The 26,701-nt window shown below is 35.9% G+C and overlaps 1 protein-coding gene across 5 annotated transcripts in view; it reads left to right on the plus strand.

Moving 5' to 3' along the window:
- The window catches only part of PRDM5 (PR/SET domain 5), an 88,317-nt gene that overhangs the window by 49,829 nt on the left and 11,787 nt on the right, over positions 1-26,701 (plus strand). For 4 of the 5 annotated variants that reach the window (XM_005243135.3, XM_027794958.2, XM_027794959.2 and 1 more), the window contains 3 exons: positions 880-1,040; positions 5,247-5,340; positions 19,085-19,170. In XM_005243135.3, the coding sequence (XP_005243192.1) occupies positions 880-1,040; positions 5,247-5,340; positions 19,085-19,170 (341 nt within the window). Of the gene's footprint in view, positions 1-879; positions 1,041-5,246; positions 5,341-11,092; positions 11,112-12,153; positions 13,262-19,084; positions 19,171-26,701 lie in introns of those variants that run through there. The other variant, XR_003556958.2, reaches the window with a different exon arrangement.

The following is a 26,701-nucleotide window of genomic DNA, read 5'->3' on the forward strand; positions in this document are numbered from 1 at the left end:
CTTAAATTATGGCCATCTTTCTTTGTGATGTAACTGCCTGGGAGGTTTTTTGGGATATGGGCACCTGATTTCCAGTTTCAACTGTGGATTTCTGAATGAGTGCTGTTGCAGATGTTTAACTTGTAATTCTAATCAAGAAGTCAACAATTAGAAGAGAATATTCTCTTCTGCATTCCACAGTAGTCATAAAAAGAAGGCTCATTGTAATGATTTCTCTGAAGAATCACATCTCTTTTTTTTTTTTTCTTTTTCTTCTCCCGAAAATATGTATGCAGATTTTCAGAATACAATGTCTCTTCCCCTCTCTTAGGTAATTCATTTGAATTTTAAAACTCTTAGCAATATTAACATGGCCTCTGCCATAACCTTCAATGATATCACTGCAGTTTGAATAGTAATACTGCAATAACAGAAGTTATTTCATCTTTGTTACATGAGTTTTCCTCTACTGATGTGGGTGAGATAGGTTACTCAAAGGAAGTATTTCTTGTTTTGAAAATTATTTCAAATTCAGGAAGATGTCTCTTACTGTTTCAGTTTCCAAAGAGGAAGCCTAGTTCATCTTTTTGCTTGTTACTATAAAGAGAGTCTATTACTGGAGGTGCTGGTAAAACCGTTGCTCTGTTTCACTGGAAGCCATTTCCAGTGGTTGCCATTTCACCTTAGGCTATAGAGTTTAATCTCATATTTCTGGCTACTTGGTTGTCATTGCTACTTTCTTAATTTCCCAATGACAATTTTACCTGACACGGTGTTCCTTTTCTTTCTGTTCTCAAGACCCAGCTTTTTGTTTCTTTGCTGCTTTTATTAATTTTTCTGAAACAATAAGCGTATCCACAAAAACCTGGTTTCTTTAAACCTTGTTGTTCTCTTTATAAGGTGAGAGGACCTTCAAGTGTGATCACTGTGATGCTACTTTCAAAAGAAAGGACACGTTAAATGTTCATATTCAGGTTGTACATGATGGACATAAGAAATATAAGTGTGATCTCTGCGACAAAGCTTTTGTGACACCCTCAGTCCTGAAAAGTCATAAAAAAGTGAGTAGAATCAGTTCTGTCATATTAATTCCTTGTGTCCTTAGGGTCGTGACTAAACATAAAATCCCCAGATGCTTCTGCATTTCTGGCTTTTCACTGGAAAGCTATGATGGTGCTTAACATCCTAAAATGGTTGTTGCAATAGTGGGATTCTTGATAGCATGTAGAATCTGCAGCAGGTGCATACGAATGAATCCAGTGGAGGTACCCCATCATGAGGTGTGTGACAGGATGAGACTTGCTGCATTGCTCTTACCATACTCCTTTCCACTGATGTCTGCAATGGAATTGGGGTAAACTTTAGACAAAAGCTTGCTCGCTGGTTTGGCCTGAGGTAAGATTTATGTTACAGGGAAGAAATGCGAAGAAAGTAATTGAATCAAGAACGAATCAGCTTGGGTGTTGCCACCAAATGCAGATTGTGAGTTTGCTGGAAAATCATGCATATATTATTTGTCATATTGTATGCACTTCATATATGCATGTAAAATTGTAATAACAAAACTGAGTATAACTGACTTACTTGGTACAATATTTTCAGCACATGATTATGGTGACTACTGTGCCTGGCAACAAAAATCTATGTTTAAAATTGAGGAAAAAAATGTAAAGGAGTCTTTCAATGTCTCGCCAACCCTACCGTGTCTTACAGGTGTGGGAACTAGCACATGTCTTTGGAGCCTAAACCAAGTTGTTGGCAGATAGCAGACTATTGAATTCTCTAATGTAATGGATGGCACTGCATCATTACTGTGCATTTGATGTTTAACATATTTACAGGTTGCAAAAAAGTCACTTCGTTTTCTTCTGTGTGTCTTTTAAAGGTCTTGGTAGTTCATCAAATACATGTTAATGCATATGACATCTGCCTGCAGTCTGTTTTAAATGCTGCTTGTCTCATGTATTAAATACACATTAAGTTATTTAGTAATTGTAGTTTCTGGAAAACGATTTCCTGTGAATGAGTGACATAACTGTGTAACCATGATGTATTTCTCCCAGATACACTTAGTGGAAGATTTTTCGGCTGTATTTCAGAAGAACTGGAATGACATGGGGTCGCCTTGTTTTTAAAATCCAGTACATGTAGTATAAGATGATTGAGATTCAAATAACCTGGTTCATCAGTTGTTCAGCATGTGAAGTCAGTGGAGTTTTGCTGTAATAGAGAGAACTTTATGTTATAGGACATTTTTCCTCTCTTTTTACATTAGTTTTAGAATAAGGAGTGTTAAAGCACATTTGTCTTTCAAGCTTGAATATATTGGTGTAAGGAACTAACCTTCAACTTGGTCATCATTGACCTGGATGAAGGGACTGAGTGTACTCTCCACAAGTTTGCTGATGATACAGAACTGGGAGGAGTGGCTGATTCACTAGAGGCTGCGCTGCCATTCAGTGAGACCTAGACAGGCTGGAGAGTTGGGTGGAGAGGAACTTAATGAAGTTCAACAAAGGCACGTGTAGGGTCCTGCACCTGGGGAACAACCCCACGCACCAGTACAGGCTGGGGGTTCACCTGCTGGAAGGCACCTCTGCGGAGAAGGACCTGGGAGTTCTAGTTGCCCATGGGCCAGCAGCATGCCCTGGTGGCCAAGAAGGCCAATGGATGCTGGGGGGCATGAGGAGGAGCGTGGCCGGCAAGTGGAGGGATGTGGTCCTCCCCCTCTGCTCTGCCCTGGGGAGGCCGCACCTGGAGCGCTGTTCCCAGTGCTGGGCTCCCCAGTTCCAGAGAGACAGGGAACTGCTGGAGAGGGGCCAGTGGAGGGCTACAAAATGGGTGAGGGGACTGGAGCATCATCCTGATGAGGAAAGGCTGAGAGAGCTGGGCCTGTTTAGCCTGGAGAAGAGAAGACTGAGAGAGGATCTTATCAATGTCTGCAAAGGGCTAGTGTCAAGTGGACAGGGCCAGGCTCTTTTCAGCAGTGCCCAGTGACAGGGCAAGGGGCAATGGGCACAAACTGCAACATGACAAGTTCCGACCAAATACAAGGAAGAACTTCTTTACCTTGAGGGTGGCAGAGCACTGGTGCAGGCTGCCCAGAGAGGCTGTGGAGTCTCCTTCTCTGGAGACATTCAAAACCCACCTGGACACGACTCTGTGCAACCTGCTCTAGCAGACCCTGCTTTAGCAGGGGTTGGACTAGATGATCTCCAGAAGTCCCTTCCAACCCTGGCCATCCTGTGATTCTGTGATGAAAAAATAAAGGGTATACAAAATAAACTTGTGATTTGTTTCTGATTGTCTTCTTGGGGAGCAAGACTTTAGGAAGGCATAGCATCTTTCATTAGACAAGCTGATTTGTTTGGAAAAAACAGACTGCTTTTCGGACACACAGTCCTTTTCATCCTTATCTACATGTTTTAATCACTTGAGTAACAGACCTAGCCTGTAATACTGGTGCATTGATTTCAGGTTAACTTTTTGTGAAGGATCTTGCTAAGATGGATTGTGAGATCCAAAAATCAAAAATATTATCTGGAATCATTGATGAGCTCTGCATAAGTATTTAAACTTTTCCTCAGATACCTTTCTAAAAGAAATAATTCAGTATGACTCACTATTTCTCATTAAATATGGCCATATATATATTTGTATTTGTATTTTAATGGAAAACAGCTAGTGCTTATTATTTATCCTTGTTCTTTCTTTAACATTCCTTCTTAATTGTACTTGCTGTTGCTTTGTGCTGCTGTCAGACTAGGACTAGCTGTATGTTTGTGAGCCTTGTAGTTATAATGTAAGTTTTTTTTGTTGTTGTTTGGAATGAATTAATAGCTGTCTGTCTTGTATTCCCTGATGTTGCTGTTAGAGATATAAGTGACATCAAATAATCAAGATGGATTTAACGTTCATATCCCTAATGCCAGAGGATGAAAACTATGCAAGTCTGTCCAGTATTGATATCTCATTTACTCTTCCTTCAGTTGCAGCATAATATGTACTGTGTGAGATAAGGTTTTTATGATATAATGAAGAATGTCTTTCATAAAATAAGAATTAATTTTCCTATTTGAGGAGAGTCATGTGCAAAGCTTGAAACCCAAAGTCAGCTGTACATATAATTTAATTATCTTTTTAGTTATTTTTCCTTTTTTCCTATTTAGTTTCCTTTTTAGTTATCTTTCCTATCCCACTTAAATGAGTTAACACTTATAAATGAAGTAATCCAAAATTCTCCACTAAAAGAGCAGTCACAGTAATAAGGAAAAAATATTCGATAGGCTGATAAATCTTCAGTTCAGAATCGGATGTTAAAAGTACGGTGTGAAAAATGGTGAGAACCCATGTGTATAACTTACTTCAAGGTGGTCTGGCTGTTAACCACACAAGTTGGATGGGAGAGTTTGTGATTATTTGTTTTTTCCATTTTGAAATAATTCTTCTTATATCAGGAAGACACTGTAGCCTTAAAAGCTTGATCTCAAAAGAGGAGATTAGTGTGTGATTTAGTGTTAGTGACAATGAAATTATACTTCTTGTGATCAGTTCTCTAAATGCAATCTGATTCCAGCACTTACTACAAACTAGATAGTGTCCAGTGTTCAATTTGTGTTGACTGAAATCACTGAAAACATGCACTTTGAAGGATTGTTGTCTGTTACACTTCAGATGAACTGATGGCTGTGTTTCATTCACGTGAGATAGTCAGAAATCATATGCACAAATCTCCACAGAGACCTTTTAAACTTCCAATTCTAGTTTGCAACAGAAGTTATACTGGGCTAGGTAAACTGTTTTCACTACATTTCATAATGTAATAAAATTGTGTGAAATTATAAACTTTTAAAAATAGACCCATTTATGAAGATTGATTTTATTAGGTAACCAAATTATTGCTTGCTGATTTAGAAACCACTGTCATAGATATCAAACTGAACAGTAGGTGTCTTATTCTTGTGATCATGAAAATACACAAAGGCGAATTTGGCATTTTTTTAGTAGTAATTATTTAGGAAATAGTAAACTTAGGAACTGAAAAGCCAGTTAATTTTGCCATCAATAGTGGGATTTGTTTAGAAATTTTAGAAGAAAATCGAAAGAGCACCTATAGCTGATTCCTAGAATCTGTGCCTGATGTTATGATATAAAATATATAATGGAGATAATAATGGTCAATGTCAATACAGTTAAAATATTCCATATTTCATTTCTTTTAAAGCTATGCTTAAGCTTTCATTCTTGTCTTTCACCACCCCGTGTAGACTCACACAGGAGAAAAAGAGAAGATTTGCCCATATTGCGGACAGAAGTTTGCAAGCAATGGAACACTGAGAGTTCATATTCGAAGCCATACAGGTACAGTGTTTTTTATTGTAGTGAACAGAAAAGACTTTCTAAATATATAACAAGATGTCTCTAAGCATGTCCACAATTTGTCTGTCTACAAGCAGAAATGCAAATTTACAAGTAGGCCTAACCAGCATATTTTTCAGACTTTTTACCTGCTTAATGTGTAAAACTGGATTATATTCTCAAATCTAATAATGTATGAATGTATATGTGTGTGTATATGTGTATATGTATAAATATACACATATATATGTGTGTATATTTATATGTGTATATGTTATGAGTTCATTCACCGCTGTGGCTGCTAAGGTGTTTTGAAACTGATTTCATATTAATGTAACTTCTGACCTTATCACAACCTGTGTGTTACCCAAGGTAGAATGTTCTACCTTGATGCTCTGACTCAAGATTTATTTTCTGTTGCAACATCTGATTCATTCTGCTGGTCTTCTAATATTTCTGGGTCTGAGTTATGCAAGTTATTTTATATTGCCACCCAGATTGCATTATTATTTCCCTATCATGTTGTGTATGTTCTTCTGTAAACACCCTAAAAAGAAATTAGTTGTGTTGTAATGTTTCATTTTTTGAGTTTACACTTTCGTTCAAATAGGTGCCAGGCAACTGAAAAGGGGTTTCTTTGTGGCAAAGCTTATGCTTTCATTCAGGCAAGTGGCAGGGTTTCTTTGTGGCAGTTTTTTTCCAACAGAAAATTACATAGATTTGCCTTTCACAGTCAAAGCATCAGTTAACAAATAACGTTCCTATGACATTCCATTCATTTTGAATAATCAAATTTGCTTTGCGGGGAGATGAAAAAATCGGTGTTTTTAATTATTTGGCTTTCTATTATGTTTGGAAAAGTCTTAACCACTTCAGTCTATCAAGACCACCTCTTAAGATTACAGGTTTTATTAGGTTTTGATATGCTGGATTTGACTACTATAGACACTAGCAAGTTTCTATCCTGTCCTGCAGTCAGGATAGAATTGATGTTTATCTTCAGCTCTTATTCTGTACTAAATTTCATATTTGGAACATTTATCCCTCATAGCAACTGTATAAAAACATATACAAGCCTCTATATGGATTCTGCTCAGGTGGTTTCTGTGTACTGTATAATCATAGACAGAAAAGACAGTGAAGGTCAAAGTTGTCAAGACCCAGAACTGCAATGCAGTTCCGTCCGTTCCTCCTCATTATTCTTGTTCTTTCTTCTAAAACTCCACCTTATCAACTCCTTTTGAAGTCCTTCCTGGACAGTCTCACCTGTTCTGTCTTTGTCTTCAATCTTCTGTCCTGTAAGCAGTGGGTTTCTCTTCTTTTTTTTGACTTCCTGAGGATGCAGAGAAGAGAAAGAAAAGAAAGTCCAATGCTCATGGAGCATGTGGTGTGAGGATTTAGAGAACTCTTGGGGACTGTGCCTTTTGGAAGGACCAACCACTTGCCCACCTAGGCTGTACTTTAATGAATCAGGTAGACGGGAGGAAAAAGAAGCAATTCAGTAGCATTATTAGTTAGTCGCTTAGTACATCAGTCCAGGCTTCTAGGAATATGGCTGCCTCCATTTCTAACCTGTGTTAACTTTTTTCATGAACTTATTTTCCATTTTAATTGCGGATATTTCTTCACCTTCATCTTGTCATCTCATGAGGAACTACATTACCCTTTAATTTGCTGGAATTTCAGCATACTAGATTTTAATGAAACTTAGAACTTTTATAGATTTATTTTTTTCCCCCCAATGCTTATAGGAATATCAAAATGTTACTTTAATTCTTCATTAAAATCCTGGATTCACATTTCAGTGTTTTTTGCAGGCAAGTCTGTTTTATTGCATTTACTAGCATGATGCTTCTGTATTTTCTTATTTTACAGGCCCTTTCCTTAAACTTTAGGTATGTTTTCTATGTACTATTCATGTTATACATCAGTTTGCACAGAGTAGAATGGTCCTAGTTTTTTGAGTTGATAGTGCAGACAGCTCTAGGGAAAATACGTTATAGCTGTCTGAAGGAAAATGCTTTTAGCACATGTGCTGCTACCAGTTACATTTAATGTTTCAGCTCTCAAGCAGGCTTTCCTAAATTTAGGAGTTGGCTAAGGTGAGTTTTATGAAACCACACACCAGAGACCTCTAACCTTGACTGTAGAGCCTTGCAAAATTTGTAGCCACTATTATAGGAGAAAAACTAAACTATAGCATTTTGAACTTACTTGAAGTAGAAAGTTACTGATGGTTTCCAGTACACTTGTAAATTAAATATAGTGGGAGAAACTACTTTGCCAGGAGATGATACATTTTGGAATTATGGGAAAACATGTGGTGTGAAAACAACTTACGAAAGAATAACACTGCAGAAGGAAGGAAACATTCAGGGCCTCTTTCTTCACTGAAGAAGCTAGAAACACTTATTTAAAGAGAGTTACTAATTCAAGAAAAATGCCTTGGTAAATTAATTTATAATGACATGTGATAAATGAACTCTTCCAGTCTAGCTGCTATTTTGATCTCAGACACATTTTTGGTGGAGAGTTTTGTGATTCACATCCTGCACTGGAGAATCAAGTAAAATACATTTTCAGGGTTGTTTCTGATGTCATTCTGTTACGATTCCTGACCATTTCTTGATTACCCTGATGAAACTGGGGGGGCTGAGGGATGGGGGAGTTAGCACTGGGTTGTGACTTGTGGCTTAAAAAAATTAAAAATTTCTTAAGTTATATAGTAAAATGCCGCATGTGGGGTTTAGTGAGAAAATGTCAGGTAGATTCACGTTGTACTTCTGGGGAAGTGGTGTTGACTTGTGCTGTACCTGAAGACTTCAGCCAAGTTGTCCATGATCATAATACATGCAGATTAAGCACAAGAGGAAATCGTCCAATGTTCAGTGGACCTGAGGAGGCATAGGTTTCTGAGGAATAGCTTGCATCATTTCAAAAGAAAGTAAGAGTCATTGGTGAAGCAATTTCGTGTCATCTGCAAACAGTACAAAAAAGTTGAGTACCCATTTGATGGCTCTTAGTAATAAAGTTTCACTGCATCATGAAAATCCTTGCCTAATTTTTAGGGATTTTCTGAGCAGTAAGAAATTTTCAGTTCATGAGACAGTGGAACCACAAACTTACTTTATTCAGTGATGGATGTTTGGTTTCTAAATGTTGCAGTGTTGAATACCTCATGCTCTTGGTATTGATTGAATACTGTGGTTTAGAATTAATCAATTTGCAACTGTGCCCCCTTTTTTTTTTTTTTCAGTCAGACTTCAAAGTATCGCTTTTCATTCTGAGCTAGAAGTGAAACCAGCCAGTCTGTTTTCCAGAGATGATTCATCATTGTGAATAAGCCTTCAGCTGGGGCTAAGCTTTTGGTGCAACTAGGTAGTACAGTGTAAGTGTAAATATTGCAAAGACCTTCATGTCTTAGTGATTACAGCTGATTAGGTTTGAGGTACTGGTGCAGACATTTGTGTTATCCCATTTTCTGTTCAGGTGGTCAGCTAGACCTTGTTTTATTAGCTACTTTGTATAAGAGGCTTTGTTCTGTATTTACAAAATAAAGCCAGACAGGGTTCTTTTAGACTCGTATATTAATTTCTGTCCTTTCTTATTTCTAAAGCTGTTCTTTATGAAAGTCATGGTTCTTGCGTACCCTTGTGGTGGTTCTGCTTCGGAATTATATTTTTGATATGCTTAGTCATCCATACACAAAAAAAGAAGCTCAATAGGTTTTTGGCTTTTGTTTAGTATGCAGCATGTATTCTTAAACACTGTTACTTACAGATGTACATATGCTTCCTTGATAAGCAATTTTCTTCCCTCTTTTACCTTAGAGTAAGACTCTGTAAATGAGCCCTAACAGTACTTGGCCTTTTGCAGAAACTGAGCTGGTTTGGGGTGAGTGAACATGTCTGCATGTACATGTATAGAGGGAAGGGGTTGATGTTTGCATCTGAACCTTGCATATTGCTCTGTAATTCATCATCTGGGTTTGCAGCCTTGGCATGACAGAGACAGCGCTCTGTAGGTCAGCTGAAACACTATAGCACATTCTCCCTCTGCTGTGTCCTGTTGGTTTATGACTTCTTAGGGTCAGAGGGAGCTGGGGTTAATTCAGCAAAAGAATCCTCTGACTGTGATATAAATTCCTTGGCTTGTTCATAAATTGTAAAAGAAATTCTATGGTCTGCTCCTTGGGCTTGAAAACTGGGGGCAAGGAGGTTAATTACTTCCCTGAAGTTTCAAGCAACTTTCAGTGTTAACAGTTTCTGGCTGTGTTTTGTGCAGCTTCTCAATTGCCTTACATGTAGCTATTTAAATCTGGTAATTGCCATCTTCTGTGTGTGTTTGTGTGCATATGTATTTGTGTATGCTTATGTAATATATCTATTTACACACATGCATTTTATGTCTGATATTTATAGCATTACTTTCCTAATTGGTTGTATCCTAATCCCCTCCATTGCTGGGATGTAGCACATCAAGTTGTGCAGCAATGCAGGTTGTTGTGAGGTGGTTTATATTCGCAGGTAAATTTATTTTTGAGTTAATAGAATTGAGTATTTTAACTGTAATTCTATCATTTCTATGCTGTCTTTTACTTACTCCCTTTTACCAGGGGCAGGTGAGGGACAGCTAATGACCATACATATCTTCTAGAAACTGCTTGTACATGCAAATATAGGTTAAAATGTAACCTTACTTTGCTTTTTCCATCACAGTTAGTCAAAGTCCTGATAAAAAGTTAGTAAGATGACTATGAGTTTACATCTGTCCAAAACATTTTCTGAAAAGATTAATGTTTCTATTCTATGCCATTTAAAACCCGTGACTTAATGTGGCATTCGTACATATCTGTTCTCTGGTATGTGGAAAAAGCAGCTTTATTTTGTAAGAATGAGTTGAGGAAGTTCTTTGTAAATTTGCTTTCATATACGTGAGTAAAAGATAATACCAAGAGATTACAATAAAGCAGCAAAAAGCATTCGGACCACGGACTTCCATATCCTTTGTGTCAACACAGTTAAACTTACTTTTGCAATTTCCATAACTAAACACTGTTTTATAAGCTCATGAAAACATTTCTTCATACTTGTCCCTTATACATGTAGGTGCTGATTGCCGCCTTGATATGTCTGTCATCCTCTGCACTGATGTTATGGTCCTAACTTTGCCATTGTAGTCTCATTTCTACAATGGGATTAACTAGGCATTTGAGCATATTTAAAATAATGTTTAAGGTCCAACTGTATAAACATCTGGGTCCAAATTTTGCAGTTTCCTGTAAAAATTCCTGAGTAAACAAACAAAATATTAGTTGTGGAATTACAATAAAAATCTTTGGTTATTAACAGTAGTTCGATCATTTGTGAACATAATACTTCAAAGTAATTGAAGGAAGCAATGAGTTGAAGTACAGTGTAACTTTCACTTTTTACTGTATAAAATATGTCTCCGAACTTTTAATAGTTAAGAAAGCAACTGTTTATTCATGTATGTAAGAAATGATGTACATCCAGGATCCTCATTCTAGTGAATTGTCTGGCAAATTACCTTAAGTAATTTATATTTTCTTATATTTAAAAAAAAAAAAAGATAAAAGGAAGGCTTGAAGGAACTTCCTCTTATCACAATGACGTATATGAAAAAATGTATCTGTATCTAGTCAATGAACAGCTTGGAAACGTCTACAGATAGGTTGTTTCTATTCAATAACTTATAAATGATCTCTCTTTTATCTACTGAATTTAAAATGCAGCTTGCAGAAGGCCTCAAAGGTAAGATTCTGCATTTCTAAACCCTTCAGTTTATACATCATTGTCCTATTTATCTCCAGACAACAGTTAAATCTTTAGAAATACCTGTAAAGTTTCATGCAGCTGTCAGCTTCTTGTTGTCTGCTTCCATGAAGGAAGAAATGTTCTTAAAAGGATAGATTATTTGAATGCTAGTGACAACTTTAGATCAAATGAATTATGGATTGATTAATGCATATACATTAAACGATTTGGTTGATCATGATGAGTTCACTGAAGTCATAGATGTTAATGGGAAATGAGATTGCTTAATGCTACTGATAGATGTAAAGAATGAAGCTGTTTTATTTTTTAAAGTGTGTTGGGTTTTTATTTGTGGCTAAAGTTTTAATACTACTGTGGAACTGATGAGAAACCCTAAGTAACAATGGTAGTTTAGGGTTTTCGGTACAGATTCAGATAGCCTTAGTTTGTGTAGGGTCCTTTAGTAGTCTTTATGATCCATTTAGTTCTAAATAACTAAAACCTCAATTATATCAGGATAATTTTGATGGACCAGATAGGACAAACATTTTAACTATTGTTCTCAACTATAGGTAATCTGAGTTCTCTGAATAAACCCCAAACTTAGAAAATAAACTTCTCAGCTGTGAAAATACCGTTTCTGTGTCTCAGAGTAAGGCATGGCTAAGTACTTCTAAGAAAGAATATTAACTGAAAAAAATGGTTAAAACAATCTGGTTTTGAAAAGAGTAACAGTTGAGGTTTTTTTCTTATTAAATATGTGACCATTTTTAGTGAATGGGAAATGCATTTGGTTGATTCACATAAAAACGATGCTAATTCTTCTTTGTGCTGGGACATTACACAAGTATTAGAGCTTGGTTAAAAAGAATTCACAAATACACAGACTTAGTGTTATTAATCATCAGCAAAGAAAAATAAATAATCTCTTGTCTTCAGAGTCTGCTAGGTTTGAATATTGGTTAAAATGAAGTAAATAATATGTAAGAAATGTCTCTAATTGACCCATACCTGAGCACTGTTTTTCCATTTCCCTCAGGCAACAGGACTGTTCTCCTCATAGCAGTCAAAGAGGTATCACTTTCTTTATCTGACTGACTGTGAGTGTAGAATTACATGTATATTTGGTGTTTCTGGGTCTTGTCTCAGCTGTCATTCACAGATATTTTATCTTTCAGATCATAAAGTTGCTTGGTTCTTGGCATGAGAAAGCTACTCCTGTGTGGATACTGTTGTACCTTCTAAAGTGCTGAATTTTGAGTGTTTAATGTTTGAAAATCAGGCAGGTCAGAATTTTGTATAAGCCAGATAAGTGTTTTTATTGTCTACTCCAGATTAAGACTAGTCCAGGTGTCGTAAAGAGAGCAGCTAGCTGCTGCAGGTGGCCAAGCTTTTTGATTATTCTCCCATTTTTTTCCTTTCTTAGAATCCCTGGTCAAAATTATAAAAACCCTTAAGAGACCTCAGGTATTAAATGCTTTTGAAAATGCTACTTGGTATCTAGAAACTGCCACCTGTACACAAGAGGAAATTTAATATTTTGAAGAAGTGTTTGTCTTGTCAAGGGCCATTTGATGTGCTGTACAACACCAAGGTGGTGAAATTTATTGAGTATTTTCTTGAAGTATGAATATGTAATCTTCACTCAATAAATGGATTTCTGGCATTTTCTAAGTTAAGTTCTGTTGAACTCACTTGGTTCCTTGAGTTACTATTTAGCTTAACTTTAATTCCTAAAAAGTTCTTTTCATATGGGAGAAATTCAGTTCCGTGTATCTTTAGGTTACTTTGTGTGGTGTAGATACTTGTAAGGTGTATTAAATTAATTCTGTACACAAACTTCCTTTTTAATTTGATGGGAACACCATATACAGAGCAACAGCAGCTGACGATAAATGTGTAAAGCTGTCAAGTGCTCTATATGAACAGATAGTGTTCTAAAGCATATGTCACAGATTATAATTTTGTTATATCTGTTAACCTTTTGCCCATCCTTACTTGCTGTTGAATGCTGTCATCACAGCAGATTATCTCTGTCTAAAAAAGCCTTCTTGCAATTCCCATTCTGGACTGCCCTGTTGATCATCTGGTACGGAGTGTTGCATGTGTGATCCAGATGGCCCCCTTGCCTCCACATTCCTCTGCAGGTGAACTGCCTTCTTTCCACCACAGTTGTGTAGAGTCTCCCTTCTTCCCCTTTTCCCTACACCAGTTTTAAGTTAGGCCTTTAAAAAGGATTGTACTTTACCATAACTGTTCTGAAAATTGACGTTTTAAAATAATACACTCAGAGAGATATATATTTTTTTTTTTTAAGAAATAATCTTCTAATCCTTTGTAATAAGTAGTTCAACATCTGAAAAGGAGCTATGTTTAGATGGTGGTAAATGGTCTGTGGAAGATTCTGAGGGATCACATTGCCATAATTATGTGTTAATTTTGTAAAGAAAATCAAAGAAAACTATTTCTTTTTAGTTACATACACTGCACATGATCTGACATTTAGTGCAGTCTGTTGGAGATCTTTTCCTGATGTTCATGTTGACCTAGACCACTGGTGCTGAATACCGCAACTGACCAAGCATAGAAATAGTAAAAAGTACAAAAAAACCGCCTTGATAATTTTACTGCATAATTCAAATTCTTTATTCCTTAATACAGCAGTTGCAATAAAGACAGAAAGCCAGGAAATTTGTACATGAAGGCTAATAAACATGTCTGAGAATTATATACAGGTGACCAAGCAAGCTGCATGGGAATGGGGACAGTAAATATGACTCCAAATTTAACAGAATGAAAAAGAAGTAATGCCTGTAGAGCGTTTGAAAGAGTTCTGTTGAGACTGCTTCTAAAACTGAATGTGGTAGTTCATCAAATGCATACTTCAGCTTGCTGTTGACCCATCTTTTTTTGGTTTGGTGGTCTTTTCAGGTGCTATTGTAACAGTCTTTTTCAGGAGTCTTTTTCTGTTGCATGTTTCATTTGTCTCATTTGATGGGCATATATTTGTCACTGAAAAGTACATATTTGGTTGATCTTACTTGAGGTCATTGTTTCAAGGTAATCACTACTATTGGTGTTTAATCAGCCTGATTTTGTAATCAGCTTTTTTTTTGTGGCTAAACTGGCTGCAGGGAATACAAAATACAGTATAAAAATAGCAACACATATGACTAATTTGAATTACTTTGTCTCAAATTCTCTATTAAATGTCTAGCTGTAGTCACTGAAATCTTGAACTAATGTGTATTTGGCTTTGTTTAATAGTTTTGCTCCCAGGCAGGGGTATGTGAGTTTGGGAAATCTGGGTGCTAACCTCATTGTAAATACTACCTTACAGCACCTTTGATTGCAAATGCCTTGTGGGAAGCTGTCCATCCTTAGCTGAACTGCAATGGAAGGATGTGGTGTTTAACTTTTAATGCTATGTTAAGGTCTAGTAGGTGCTGTGATCACAAGCTAGACATGTACACACTTGAGGAAAAAAAATACATCAGTTCAATCATGACATGTTTTCAGATCAAGATCCCATATGGTTTTCAATCGTGGAATTGTTTTTTGTAATCCCTGTATTAGGATTAAATTTATTTTTATTATGTTAAAAGCTTTGGGTTTGTTCATACAGAATCTGGAAGTAGAATGTCTAGACTTTGCATTATATTAAAGCCACTGCAATTTATCCAAGGATTATTTATTTGGGGTTATTTGTACAGTAGTACCATTAATGTGTGGAGCAGTTTGTTCTTGGACAGCAGGGACATGACGGTCAACTGTAACTTGAGGGTAAACGTAGCATTTGTTATGTCTGTCTTATCTGAGTGTTTTGCTATTTTAATGATAGCAATTGTTCTTGGTTATTGTTGCATTCACAAAATTAGTTCTGGTCATGTTAACTGGACAAGCTGTCAAATTAAGATATGTTTAATATGTCTACTGCATTTTGATACTGTACTAAAGTAGAAAGCCTTGGTGAAATGCTTTAGTGAAAAATGTGGATCATAGTCTCAGTTGTGGTTTCATGTCAGAGTTGCAAACAACAACATGGAAGGTCAGGCGGGTTTTTTTTTCAGATATTTTCCAAATGTGAAGTGGTAGGAAGGCTGCGTAGTGTATTTGGAAGTTAAAATATTCCCTGCGCCGCTGCCACCCCCCCCACCCCCTCCCCCCATATTTTTAAATATAAATTAGATTTTTTAAAAAAGAAACAACCAACCACCCTCACTTTGTGAAATAGTAAATAATACCTTTGAAAACTTACTCTACCATTGACTGCATTGAAAAGGCATCACAGTAAAAAAACAGTGCACAGATTTACTTCAGTGTGATACCCCTGGTAAGGATTTATCATTGCCTCCAAACATAAATATATTTCTATGTTTTATATGTATTTATATATAAAAACAGATTTATATAAAAATGTAGAGTGCAAATGGCATAATTGTTAATTGGCATCAACAACTTTACCTAAGGTGCACCTCCTCCTAGTATGATGTTATCACACATTGACACCATGTCTCATAAGCGTGCTTCTAGCAGTAAATCCAAGAAGAAATTGTAGTTTGTTGTAGGGGAAATAGCTTCCTTTCATTTTGGTGCTTAGTATCTCCTTTTTGTGAGGACTAGAGAAAGAGATAGATAAACAACTTCCAACACCATTTCACTTGCTCATCTTAGTCATTTTTCCTTTTAATCTCCTTGTAACAGATCCATTCCTTTTCTGATCAAAGAAGCTATACATCTGGAAATCTGCAAGTATTTATTGTGCATGAGTTGATCTGAAGTTTAATATTCTGATGCTTATAATTGATTTTTGGTGGTCTTTGCTTCATTGGGGACAAATGTGAAAGCACTGATGGATAATGTCACCTTCCCAGGAGCTTTCATCACATCATACTTGCTGTCCAGTTTTTCTTACTGACAATTCTAAACTTTGACAAAAAGCACAAAACCCTCTAATTTGTGGACGTTGGCAATAGTTCTGTATAAGACATTGCACTTCAGCAAACCATGTGTAGGAAGAATATGTTTAGCATGCATTATTTCAAATCTGTTCTTTTTCTGATGTCGTCTCATCCATTTACATATCATGGTATTGGAGAAAGGATTCACTGCTCCTGTTTATCTTACAGGACTTCATGTGGGATAGACTATATAAGACTTCTCTTGGGGAATACCTGATTCACCAGTAATTTCATTGATGATTCTATTATTTGGATCATTTTTATGAGCAACTAACTGGTAGGATGAATAATGTTTGCCTAGTTTATCTAGTTATGAAGCAAGGAGAGAAGTTAATTTTTACCAGAGATAGAGAAGTTAAGAAATAGGATTATAACAATCTTGCCAAAATCTGCTGCTTGTAAGTTCAAACATCTAATCTGAATTGGTTGCCTAGGTTCCTGATACAGTACATAGAGAAAAAAGATACTTTGAGTGAAGGCAGTTTATTCAGTTCTCAGACAGGCAACAAAGTTAGGCCCTTTCCAGAGAGCAATTAATCTTAACTTTCTTTTATCCTTAATTTCACTGGGATTCCAAACAACTAGTTAAAATTAGATGTTATATATTTTCACAAGGTTGATGTCAAATGAGGGGAATCTTAACTCTTTTTCACAGATAAAAGAATTTTTAAATGCAAGTTATTATTTATTTAAAAAATTTATAAATGTCCATATATTTCTTATACACAAATATAGGATGTCACTAAGCATTAATGTTAAGTCAGAGCTCACAATCTTGAGTTACATAGTAAACTGGATTCTTTGGAACCGCAGAGATTTTTGAAAATTCACAGAATGTAACAACTGCTGGAAGAGTTTTTCAGGTGTAACATGTTGATACGAAGTCATACTGTTGCCCTCTACTGGCATCTGCTGAAAGCTCTTCAAAGCCTTACCCATCAGCTACCATGTCTCAATGGTTAATTTCTGAAGGACACAGTTAATCCATTTCAGACAAACTCCAAACCATCCTTTGAAAGCAAAAGTCTTTACGCTTTAAAGAGACTTGGGGATGAGGGAGAGAGGCAGGAGGGGTACGACTCCTACCTGTCAACGCTCATCTGCTTACAAAATGCTGAAACTTTAACTTCTACATTCAAAAGCCCTAAACCATAAAAATGTCAGCTGAATTAATTAAATATTTGAGTACTGACAACTGTTGGGAGTGTTTGAATTTCGAAGGCATGGATTAAAGACACTGAGGGTCATAAGAGTATCATATTTCAAACTGCTTGACGAAAACACAGCTATAACACAGTGATAGTTGTCATCGTCCTAAGAAAAAAAAAAAGCCAAATTCACAAAAGTGTGCTCTCTGAGAGATGGCAGAACACAAGAAAGAAAGAAAAATATTTGTATTTCACGAGTACTTTGCTACACAGTGTTTTGCTGCTGTCATTAACAGAGTTATCTAAACAGTAATGACAAAACAGTCTATCTACTAAGTAGTTTTTTTAAATCCCCTTACTTAAATAACCATTTAATCTCAGCTGCCCTCAAACTTCTACACAACCTGTAACTATATGGAGATTTTACGTACTACAGTGACTATCGACTGATCAGCTGTACTGTAATCATAGCTGGTTCTTCTAAAAAGCTGTTTCTGTAAGCTGTCCCTGTTACATAGTTTTTGTGATCCTTTGACATCTTCTTTCCAAGAAAGAAAACATCCAGTATCTTCCCTCTGAGCAATCACGGGGGAATACCTCATGTAGAGAAAAGATGAGAAGAGAGATGAGACTTCCTTTCTCCAAGTCAAGATGAATATTCCTGTTATTAGGGTCTGTGAAGCTTTAAATGTTTATCTCTGTTACTGCCACTCTCTTGCACTCTGATCTTTGGCATATTGGTGAAATATTTCTGGGGGCTTCTAAAGTGTAAAATGTAGTTAATCTTCCTTACCTATTTTCCATGATTGAGTGTGAGTGTTAATGAGTGTTTGACATTTGGACTACATTAAACCTCTCTATACATGCAAAGATTCTTTCATGAGCAGAAAGCTGTGCATTGTCTTAGCAGAACAGACTTTGCTTAAGAAGTATTTTCAAAGGTTTGTTACACCTTCAGTGTTATGATTACATAGAACAAATAGGATTTTTTTAATAGGAAAATATTTGTTGAACTGTGTGTTTGTACTAGAAACAGCCTGATCATTTGCTTTTAAAGCATTGTGTACAGAAAAAAAGAGGCAATAGACTCAGGTTCCAGTGTATTGCCTAAAGCGTTAAGAATTAAAAAGCCCTTAGGGAATTATAAAGCTTTATCACTTCTTCCAAATTATGGAACTAGCTTAGAAACTCTTCATGTGATTCTGAATAGCTCAGTATCCACATTACACTAATGTGGCTTTCAGAAGATCTGTGCTAAATGATACCAGTTTAATGGAGCATTACACTAAATACCTCTAAGATACAGGATGCTGCAAGGGAGATGCTAAGATTGTTCTGCTTCTATTTCAGTTACAAATTGCAACACAAAAATTGCAGAAACTTTTGATTAACTGGCTTCTAACACAGTTCAGATACAGCATTAAAAAAAGAGTAGATTTTATATTTCATTGGGATTCTGACACCCAGAGGGCTCTAATAACGACCAGATGTGAAATAGAAGAAATATTTGGGAGCAGTTAATGCCTAACCGTAAAAGTGACCATGTGTAAATCACTGCAGAATGTGTTTGAGCAAGGGCAGTAGGTGTTTTGGTTTTTTTTCTTTCTTTCCCTGCCAGCCCCCCACCCCAAGGTTCTCTGTGTGTATTCATGTATTGCTAGAACAGAATCAAGCAGCAAAGAGGAATATTTTCATCCAGCCCTGCATCCTGCTGAGGTGGACCTCTATTTGTCATTTTTCTAATGCTTAGATCTCTTCTTGTTTGAATTGAATGAAAACGAGGCCAGAAAAACCTCAATTTGAGAAATAACTGTGCTGCAAGGCCTTCATATACTGATTCTAATGCCTGCCTTGTTTTCAGGTGAGCGTCCTTACCAGTGTCCTTACTGTGACAAAGCTTTCAGCAAGAATGATGGATTGAAGATGCATATTCGCACCCACACAAGGGTAAGTCCCACATAAGCATAAGTGTAGCTCAGTTTTTATGGTTACTTGAGGATTGTCTATGAATCATGTGTGGAGAAAAGTAAATAATTACTGTTTGTGTAGAGATTAGCCTATACCAACCAAGATTTTTATACGTATCAAAATAAGAGGCAAAGATGTAAGTCATTAACTTGTGAAATTCTAATTATGACTCCCTTACTGACCTATTTTTTCTGTGTTAGATTTCTTATATGTTGTATAAAGTAACTCTTCCTTTAAGCTGTGGTTATTTACGAGATACAAATCAATGTGATTGTTTACTGAGTAAACAATTCTGTAAAGGCTTCACTATTCTTGAAAATTCAATACCCAGTGCTTTGGTTCTTACTGTCTTCTTAAAATCCAATCACTATGAGCTTTTGTGGCAGCTGCTCTTTGGTAACTGATGACAAAAATTAAGCTGCAAAATGACTTCAACAACTGAAGGCAAAATAGAAGGCAAATTGCATATGTCGTGAAGATTATTTTTGAACCTTGAACCTCAGTTAGCACAAAGGTTCCCTGTTTCAGGGGAGAGCCTTATTATGTGTGTGTATTTACTAGAGGACAAAGGCAAGATCTTGGCCTCACTAAGCCAGCAAAGAGATGGTGAGCTGTCTTCAAACTGCCAGATGTGAATTCCCTTACTAAAGGGAGATCTCCAGGTTAGGCTGGTCTAGCGTTCCATATACTACCTGCCTCTGGCCTCCCTATCCACCATAAGAAAGCAAATGAAAAAAATAGAAGTATACTGTAGCCTGTAGCTTTTGCTAGTAATCCCTTGGGAGCTGTTACTGCTTACAGCAGTCAAGGCAGCCTTGAGGCCAAACCAAGAAAGTTCTTTATCTGTTTGGAAGTAGAAAAGGGTGATAATTTAGTACTCTCCATGAGCAAATCTGCAGAAAGAATAGCTTTCAAAATAAGATCAAAAATGTTTAATTTTCTACCATTTTACCTAGGTCTTGAGTACCCCAAACTTTAGAAGTAAATTAATAGTTTGTGCGGTGTTAATGGTGATTCATTGGCAGCAGGCTAGTTCCATGTTGTTAGTTGTTTCTCCTTCTTTTCAGCTGTTAAATCACTTTAAGAAGTGCTAGGAATTGTTTTCTGTTGTTACTGTCCCATATTACTGTTTTTGCACTAGGAGAAATTTCATTATCATGTATATATTCTTCATGGCTGTCAGTGGGAGGAGTGGTAAACAAGACCAGCTCTGAAATAGTGCCAAGTTTAATGTTTTCCTGATTTGTCACACGGTTTGAGTAAGAACAACAAACCCCCCCCGGCTCTGTAGAAAAAAAGAGGACAAAAAGAGTTAAGAATAGGCCTTTAGAGCCTATAAGGATGTATCTCCATTGATGTACTGATTTATACCAGGTGATGATTTCTTCTAAAATCCATGCTCATGAGTGAGGTTAGAGAACTTTACAAACATTATCTTCATTGCTTAAAAGCTGTAAATTAATTGATAAGTCATTTACAGCAGGATTGCATATCCTAGTCTTAGAAAAAGCAGTACTTCAGTGGAGAAAAGCCGTTGATAATTGTGGGTGGGGTTTTTTTTTCAGTTGTATGCATAGGTCCTGATTACCCACAGAGGGCAGGTAATAAATACTATGTTAACAATTGAAAAATTGAAGTAGAGATTTTTAATTGTACTGAATGGAAAACTTATAGTTGTTCTTTAGCTGAGTGTAGTTTTCTTGGGATGTTTCTTGCTCTTAGCTATGCTCTGAAATGTATTTAGTGTTTGGTTGCATGCTGCTTCTATGTAACTTGTTGCTTACATATATTCCCATATTCGTCATATTCTGCCTGTGTTATATGGAAGAAAAAAAACCAAAACAAAACCAGACTGAAATTTGCAGGCGGCCTGTGAAATGCTTATATAAAATTGGACTGAAAGGCAAACTGAGGACTTTAATGTTGAAACAGGACGAAAAAGAAAATAATTATTATATTTATATATATAAATATAATTTATTATTTATTATGAATGATAAAAGGACAATTCAACCAATGTTTGTTATTTGGCTAATAGGAAAGGGAAGAGTTAGGAAAACAGATTTTTACAGAGTGGAGATTCCTTTTTAATATATGTAGATGTTGTAATTAGATTTTTTTATTGCGCTAAGAACATAATTGCACTAAGAGCATAATAACATTTAATTTAAAACGTCTCATAAAATATTCTGCTGTATCATGTAGTCAAAATGTCATCCTTACAGAAAGTAAGTGTGGTTCCCACTGAATGTAATATGAGTGTTTCCATATACTTGAGATGTCATGATCATCTAGATCTGAACACATTATATTTCAATTTTTCTTGTGAGTATGCTAAGCAGACTACTCAAAAACTTTAAGATTATGCTGGAGGATTAAAATATGCAGGCACTGTGATGGTTTTAGGCCTTGGTTTGGCGTTTTGATTCTTTTTGTGGTCATGCTGTTTATATGCTACTCCTATTACAAAGCTCAAAAAAAAAATTTTTTGCTTTGAGGTAATAAGAATCAATATTGATAATGTTAACATTAATAATAATTTTGAAAACCAAAGCCTGTTGCTACAGTCTTGCATCTCCCAACTTTCCCTCTTCCTCACACTTCAAGACCTTATTTAATATCTAAATAAAGTGGACAGCTAAAAATTTTAAAGTTTTAGTAGGAGAGGAAAAAAAGTTGACTAATAGTATTAATAAAAACAATAGAACAGAGAGCAAAGTTTATGAAGAACTTTCATAGATTTTAAAGTCAGAAGTGTTTATGCTGTGTCTGTTCTGCAAAACATTATTCATGCAGAACTGTAGGATAATAAGCTGTAGTTCAATTGTTCAGATGAGTCAATATTAGTACAGGTATAGGGGAATAAATATGTATTTTAGGTGGTGCGATTCAGACGTAAGTGAAAGAGAATGGAGTGGTGAAGGGAGTTTGGGTATTTGGAAGGAATAAGAAGGAAGAGGGGGAGAGAAAATATGGAGAGGTAAATTGAAAAGAGACCATTTACAAGAGCACTTGTGTGCTTGGCAAGAATATGAAGATTATTTAATGTTTGTAGTAGGTTGATGCTTGTCAGGAATGTAGTGGTTGACATTCAGGATCTTGTTAAGACACGCTGAAAAACTTAAATAATTGATCCTTGTGTGTTTGGTGGTGTTTATACATGGTTTTTAATTTAGTAGTGTGTTGAAAGAAAAAATATCTAGAAAAATATACAGGAAAAACAATGAAAACCCTTTCAGTAGGAAAAACAGCTGTTGAGTATGTAGGTTATATAATAGTTTGATAATGTCAGTATCATGTGCCTTGGAGTTTCTCTGAACACAGGGATGCTAGCAAAGTTGAGGTGCAGAAATACTGACATTTTATGCCATGTGCTTCAAAACCAAGCAGGTCTGTTGTCACTGCCAGAGGTGTTCTCTCTTGTGCTACCATTTTACCCTCAAGCAGGTGCAAGCTATTTGCTGGAGGCGGTGGTGGCGATTCTCTGACAGTCTTGCTCATTTAGTGAGATTGTCTTGTTACTCTGTTTTGTAGAGGTGATTAGGTATTATGAATATTAAGATGGTTTACTTTGAGGTTGATAGCCTAACATATTTCTGTGTAGTACTGATAGTTGAATTACCAATTTTGAGTGTTTCAGGTCTTTAACCAAGAGCAGTAGAAGCACAACTGAAAATTCTGAGTGATTCACGTGTATCTTTTTTGAAGTGAATGCATGCAGTCACATTGTAGTGCTCAGGCTAGTAGTGGTCTAATTCATATTAACAAGTAGAGGAATGCAGTAGTAGGTATGTAAAGTGAAACAGTTGGTGCTGAGGACCTGATGTTTATCTTGTATGTTTTTCAAGGGTTTTACTGCAGATGGTGGAGTATGGTCCCATGGACTGAATGCACAATAGCACTCTCTGGAATGCATTAAACCTTCTGGTTTATTTTTTTCTCAAAAGGAATCCAGGTTACGCAGTCCAAAACATTTTGAAAATGTGCACCAAAGCACAGTAACGGGACATTTGGGAAGTGTGCTTCAAAAGCACACACCTGATCTGAATACAAACACTAAGGGAGATGTATTTTAACTGTGCTATGTAAGAACGTTTCCAGTGAAGAAAGATTATACCTGTGCAGAAAAAGCTTGAAACTCCTCAACGTGATTTTAATTCACTTTAACTTGTTCTATGATCTTAGGCCTTTTCAACAAACACAAAACTAAAGATCAGGAAATAAAAAATGTAGCGTGTTTGCCAATGTTTATTTTTGTCAGTTCTAAGAACAAGAAAAGCCAGGAAGTCACACTTGAAATTTCTCTTTTCAGGCATCTGACATGTTGACTTTTCAAAAGATTGTAAGGATGGTGGCTATTCCTTTTCTTACCCTTTCCTACACATACATTTTATTCTGAAATTTATTCTTGCATGTAAAATAATTATTCAAATAATAAATAACAAGATGTATAAATCCAGAAGGTGTTTTTGTATCAGCTAAGCCCAGTAATGTGGAAATAAGCATAATCATAGCACCCTCCCTTAAGGGCTATGCTTGTAAATATCTTTTAAAAAAGTCTGGTCTTTTGGCCAGAAAAATTGTGAAGTAGCTTAAAATTAATAATACAACATTCAAAAGGGAAAATGTCATTGTAGATATAAAATCTAGCTATATTTTGCCCGTGGGATTAAATGCCAAACTTGATCCTGTGGATCAGGGAAGGCTGCTGGAAAAATCATTGTAGAAAGCTGATTAAGGTCTGGCAGCTGCTAAACTGAGTACAACCTGGGTGGCCACAGGTGTCAACTCAAACTCTGAAGTAAACAGAGGAGGTAAACCAAAACCCCTACTGACAGTGTAAGGAGATGAAAATACTCAACTACCTAATATTGAAATGTCACCTGAGTATTGATTTGTTTCTATTAAAGTAGATGTGTTTCGTTTATGGTTTGGTTTTTTGGCTTTTTTTTTTTTTCCCTGAAGAAAAAGAAATATAACAGCCAAAGAAATCATACATGAAGAATTGATTGAAGTTCTTGATGAAATGAATTTACAGACCATATCAGCTTTGCAGAAATACATGCATACTTCCAGCCTTCACAGTGCAGTAAACTTCATCTATTTCCTAAGGCTTTATTCAGTGCTTGACGTAATATTGCATAGTTTGAGCTTAAACGCGTAGAGAAATTGTTGTATGTTACTGCAATGTAATTGTTAATGTTTTGAAATATGATCATTGATGGATGCCCAGAGTTATTGTCATGTCAAATTGATGTTTTCATTACTTCTGGAAGTGGTAGTTTTATTACAGTTTGTTTCAGTTAAATACATGGCAGTGATGGAAAACAGGAAGAGTAGAAGCCATTTGCAAATGTTTTTTCATCGCTTGGTTTGAATATTTATACTTTGAAGGTATAACAGACACATGTAAATTTTATAGCTTGTTTAAAAATCTTATTTCTGGTGGTTGGAAAGTGGCTGGCTGTAATGCTCAAATAGTACATTTCTAAGATATTATTTAGAAATTAAAGTGTATTAATAGGTACATTTCTTTTTCATGCGTAACTGCCTACTATTTAAAGATGCATTAATCTTTAAGTATGTTTTTAAAAGCACCTAATGTTCAGAGATTATACTGTAAGAAATAGAGCAATTTAAGTGATAAGCGTATTTTTGGTCACTGCAACTAACTTTACTTTTCCACATTTGAAATGCTTGGCCAGTGTGTGTATAAAATATATATATATACATATGTATACACTTTGCATGGAACTGATTAATAGGTTGCAGTTGATATAATGTAGTTTCTGGACACTTAAGCTATCTGTACTCACAGTAGTGTTTAGGAAGCTTTGTCTCCTATTTCTTATTCATTTGAAGCTGGGCAGCTTGGATACTGTTAGCAGTGTAGCCTCAATTGCAAGGATTGGTGTGATCTCGTAGCCTGAGTATTAGATATGTTTTGAAGTCAGCTCATGAACACTTCCTTCTCAGAGTGAATTTGTTAGTGGTGGCTGAGTGTATATTTTATGAATATATCTGCATGCGCTGCAATCACGTGAGTGACTTCAGTGTAAAGGTATCCTTAGAAGCTAAGGACTCGAGGCCTGACACAGTATGTGAGAGAGTTAGCCAACCTCGAGTTACTTTTATTTATGTATTTAATGGGACTATGAGTCTTCATAAGTCTGGAAGCTAGGCAATCTCCTGGAGAGGTGTTCTATTCAAGTCAGTGTTTCAACTTGTTGCTGGGACAGTACAAGAAAGTTGTCCTTGTCCAGGTCCTGAGTTAAACAGGCTTTCCAAGGTACACATTTGGAAGTTTATGCAAACCCCTCTATTCTTTTTTTTTTAACCCAGAAGAATGTTAAAATGAAGTAATTTTAAAAAAAGAACAATATTGACAACTGTGAAATAATTTCCCTTGTTCTGTATTTCCCATGAAATATTTGGGCTTAAAGTTTTTAAAAAGGTCATGTGTTCTAGAAACAGCATACCATGCTATTGCCAAAAATAAAATAAAAAAATACATTGGGTACTAAATATAGTCTTATGTGTACATGACAGTGTGTACTGAAATCATATGAGGTGTTGATTGAATTTTGAAATTTTTTCAATATTAGATTTTTCTCTGTATTTCCCTGTTGGTGAGACATGAGTGAGTTCCCAAACATCTGTCTGAGGATGATGACTTTGCCAGTGCTGTGGTTTCCTTGCCTGTGGAATCTGTATTTGTATACAGAATATAGAAGTTTTGAATCCCACTGCACCTATATTTTCACACATTTTTTATGTTATGTTGACTGATGATCATCCATTCCTCACAGAGTGAAAATGTATTTTATTTTTTTTTATATTGATAATGTTCTTCTTCCAAGAGCAGAATCAACATTATTGAATTTTCATCCTGGCTGATTAAATAAGCCCCTTTCACTAAATCTTAGGGGCAGAAATTACTTCAGTGGTTTTAAAAAAACAAAGAAACAAAAACTTTACAGATTTTAGGTAGCGAATAGGCAGAAATACTGTGGAAAATGGGAAATTAATGATATAGTAAAGTCCAACCAATTGCATATACTGAGTTTTTTAAGAAATATACCTTTTATTCTTCTGGCAGGCATTGCAGTAAAGATGCATGTTTTTATTTTCGTTACAATTTTTATTGCAAGAATTTCAGATTTTTTTTCCAAACACCCAAAATGGAATTTACTTTTATTAAAAATGACTGATGCTATTGTTAGAAAAGTGACTTTTGTTAAAATTTGCCAACATCCTTTCACAACTGTTTCAACAGGAGATTTTCTGTGCCTGCCTTAGTTATTGGAAATATTTTTTAAAGGATTTTATTTCTCAACTGTGGAAATCTGTACTTTTAAAGTGATTGTTTATTGAATTTTAATAATTATAAGATTCAAATCTCACCTCTGTAGAGCTGTGTATGCTCATCAGCCTTTGTTTCCCTGTGTCAATATTACTGTAGTAATTAAATGCAAGTCTGATAGTTCAAGTAGGCCTCTTGTCTGTGGGT

The sequence above is a fragment of the Falco peregrinus genome, chromosome 2 (assembly GCF_023634155.1).
Source record: "Falco peregrinus isolate bFalPer1 chromosome 2, bFalPer1.pri, whole genome shotgun sequence".
In the NCBI taxonomy this organism is placed as follows: domain Eukaryota; kingdom Metazoa; phylum Chordata; class Aves; order Falconiformes; family Falconidae; genus Falco; species Falco peregrinus.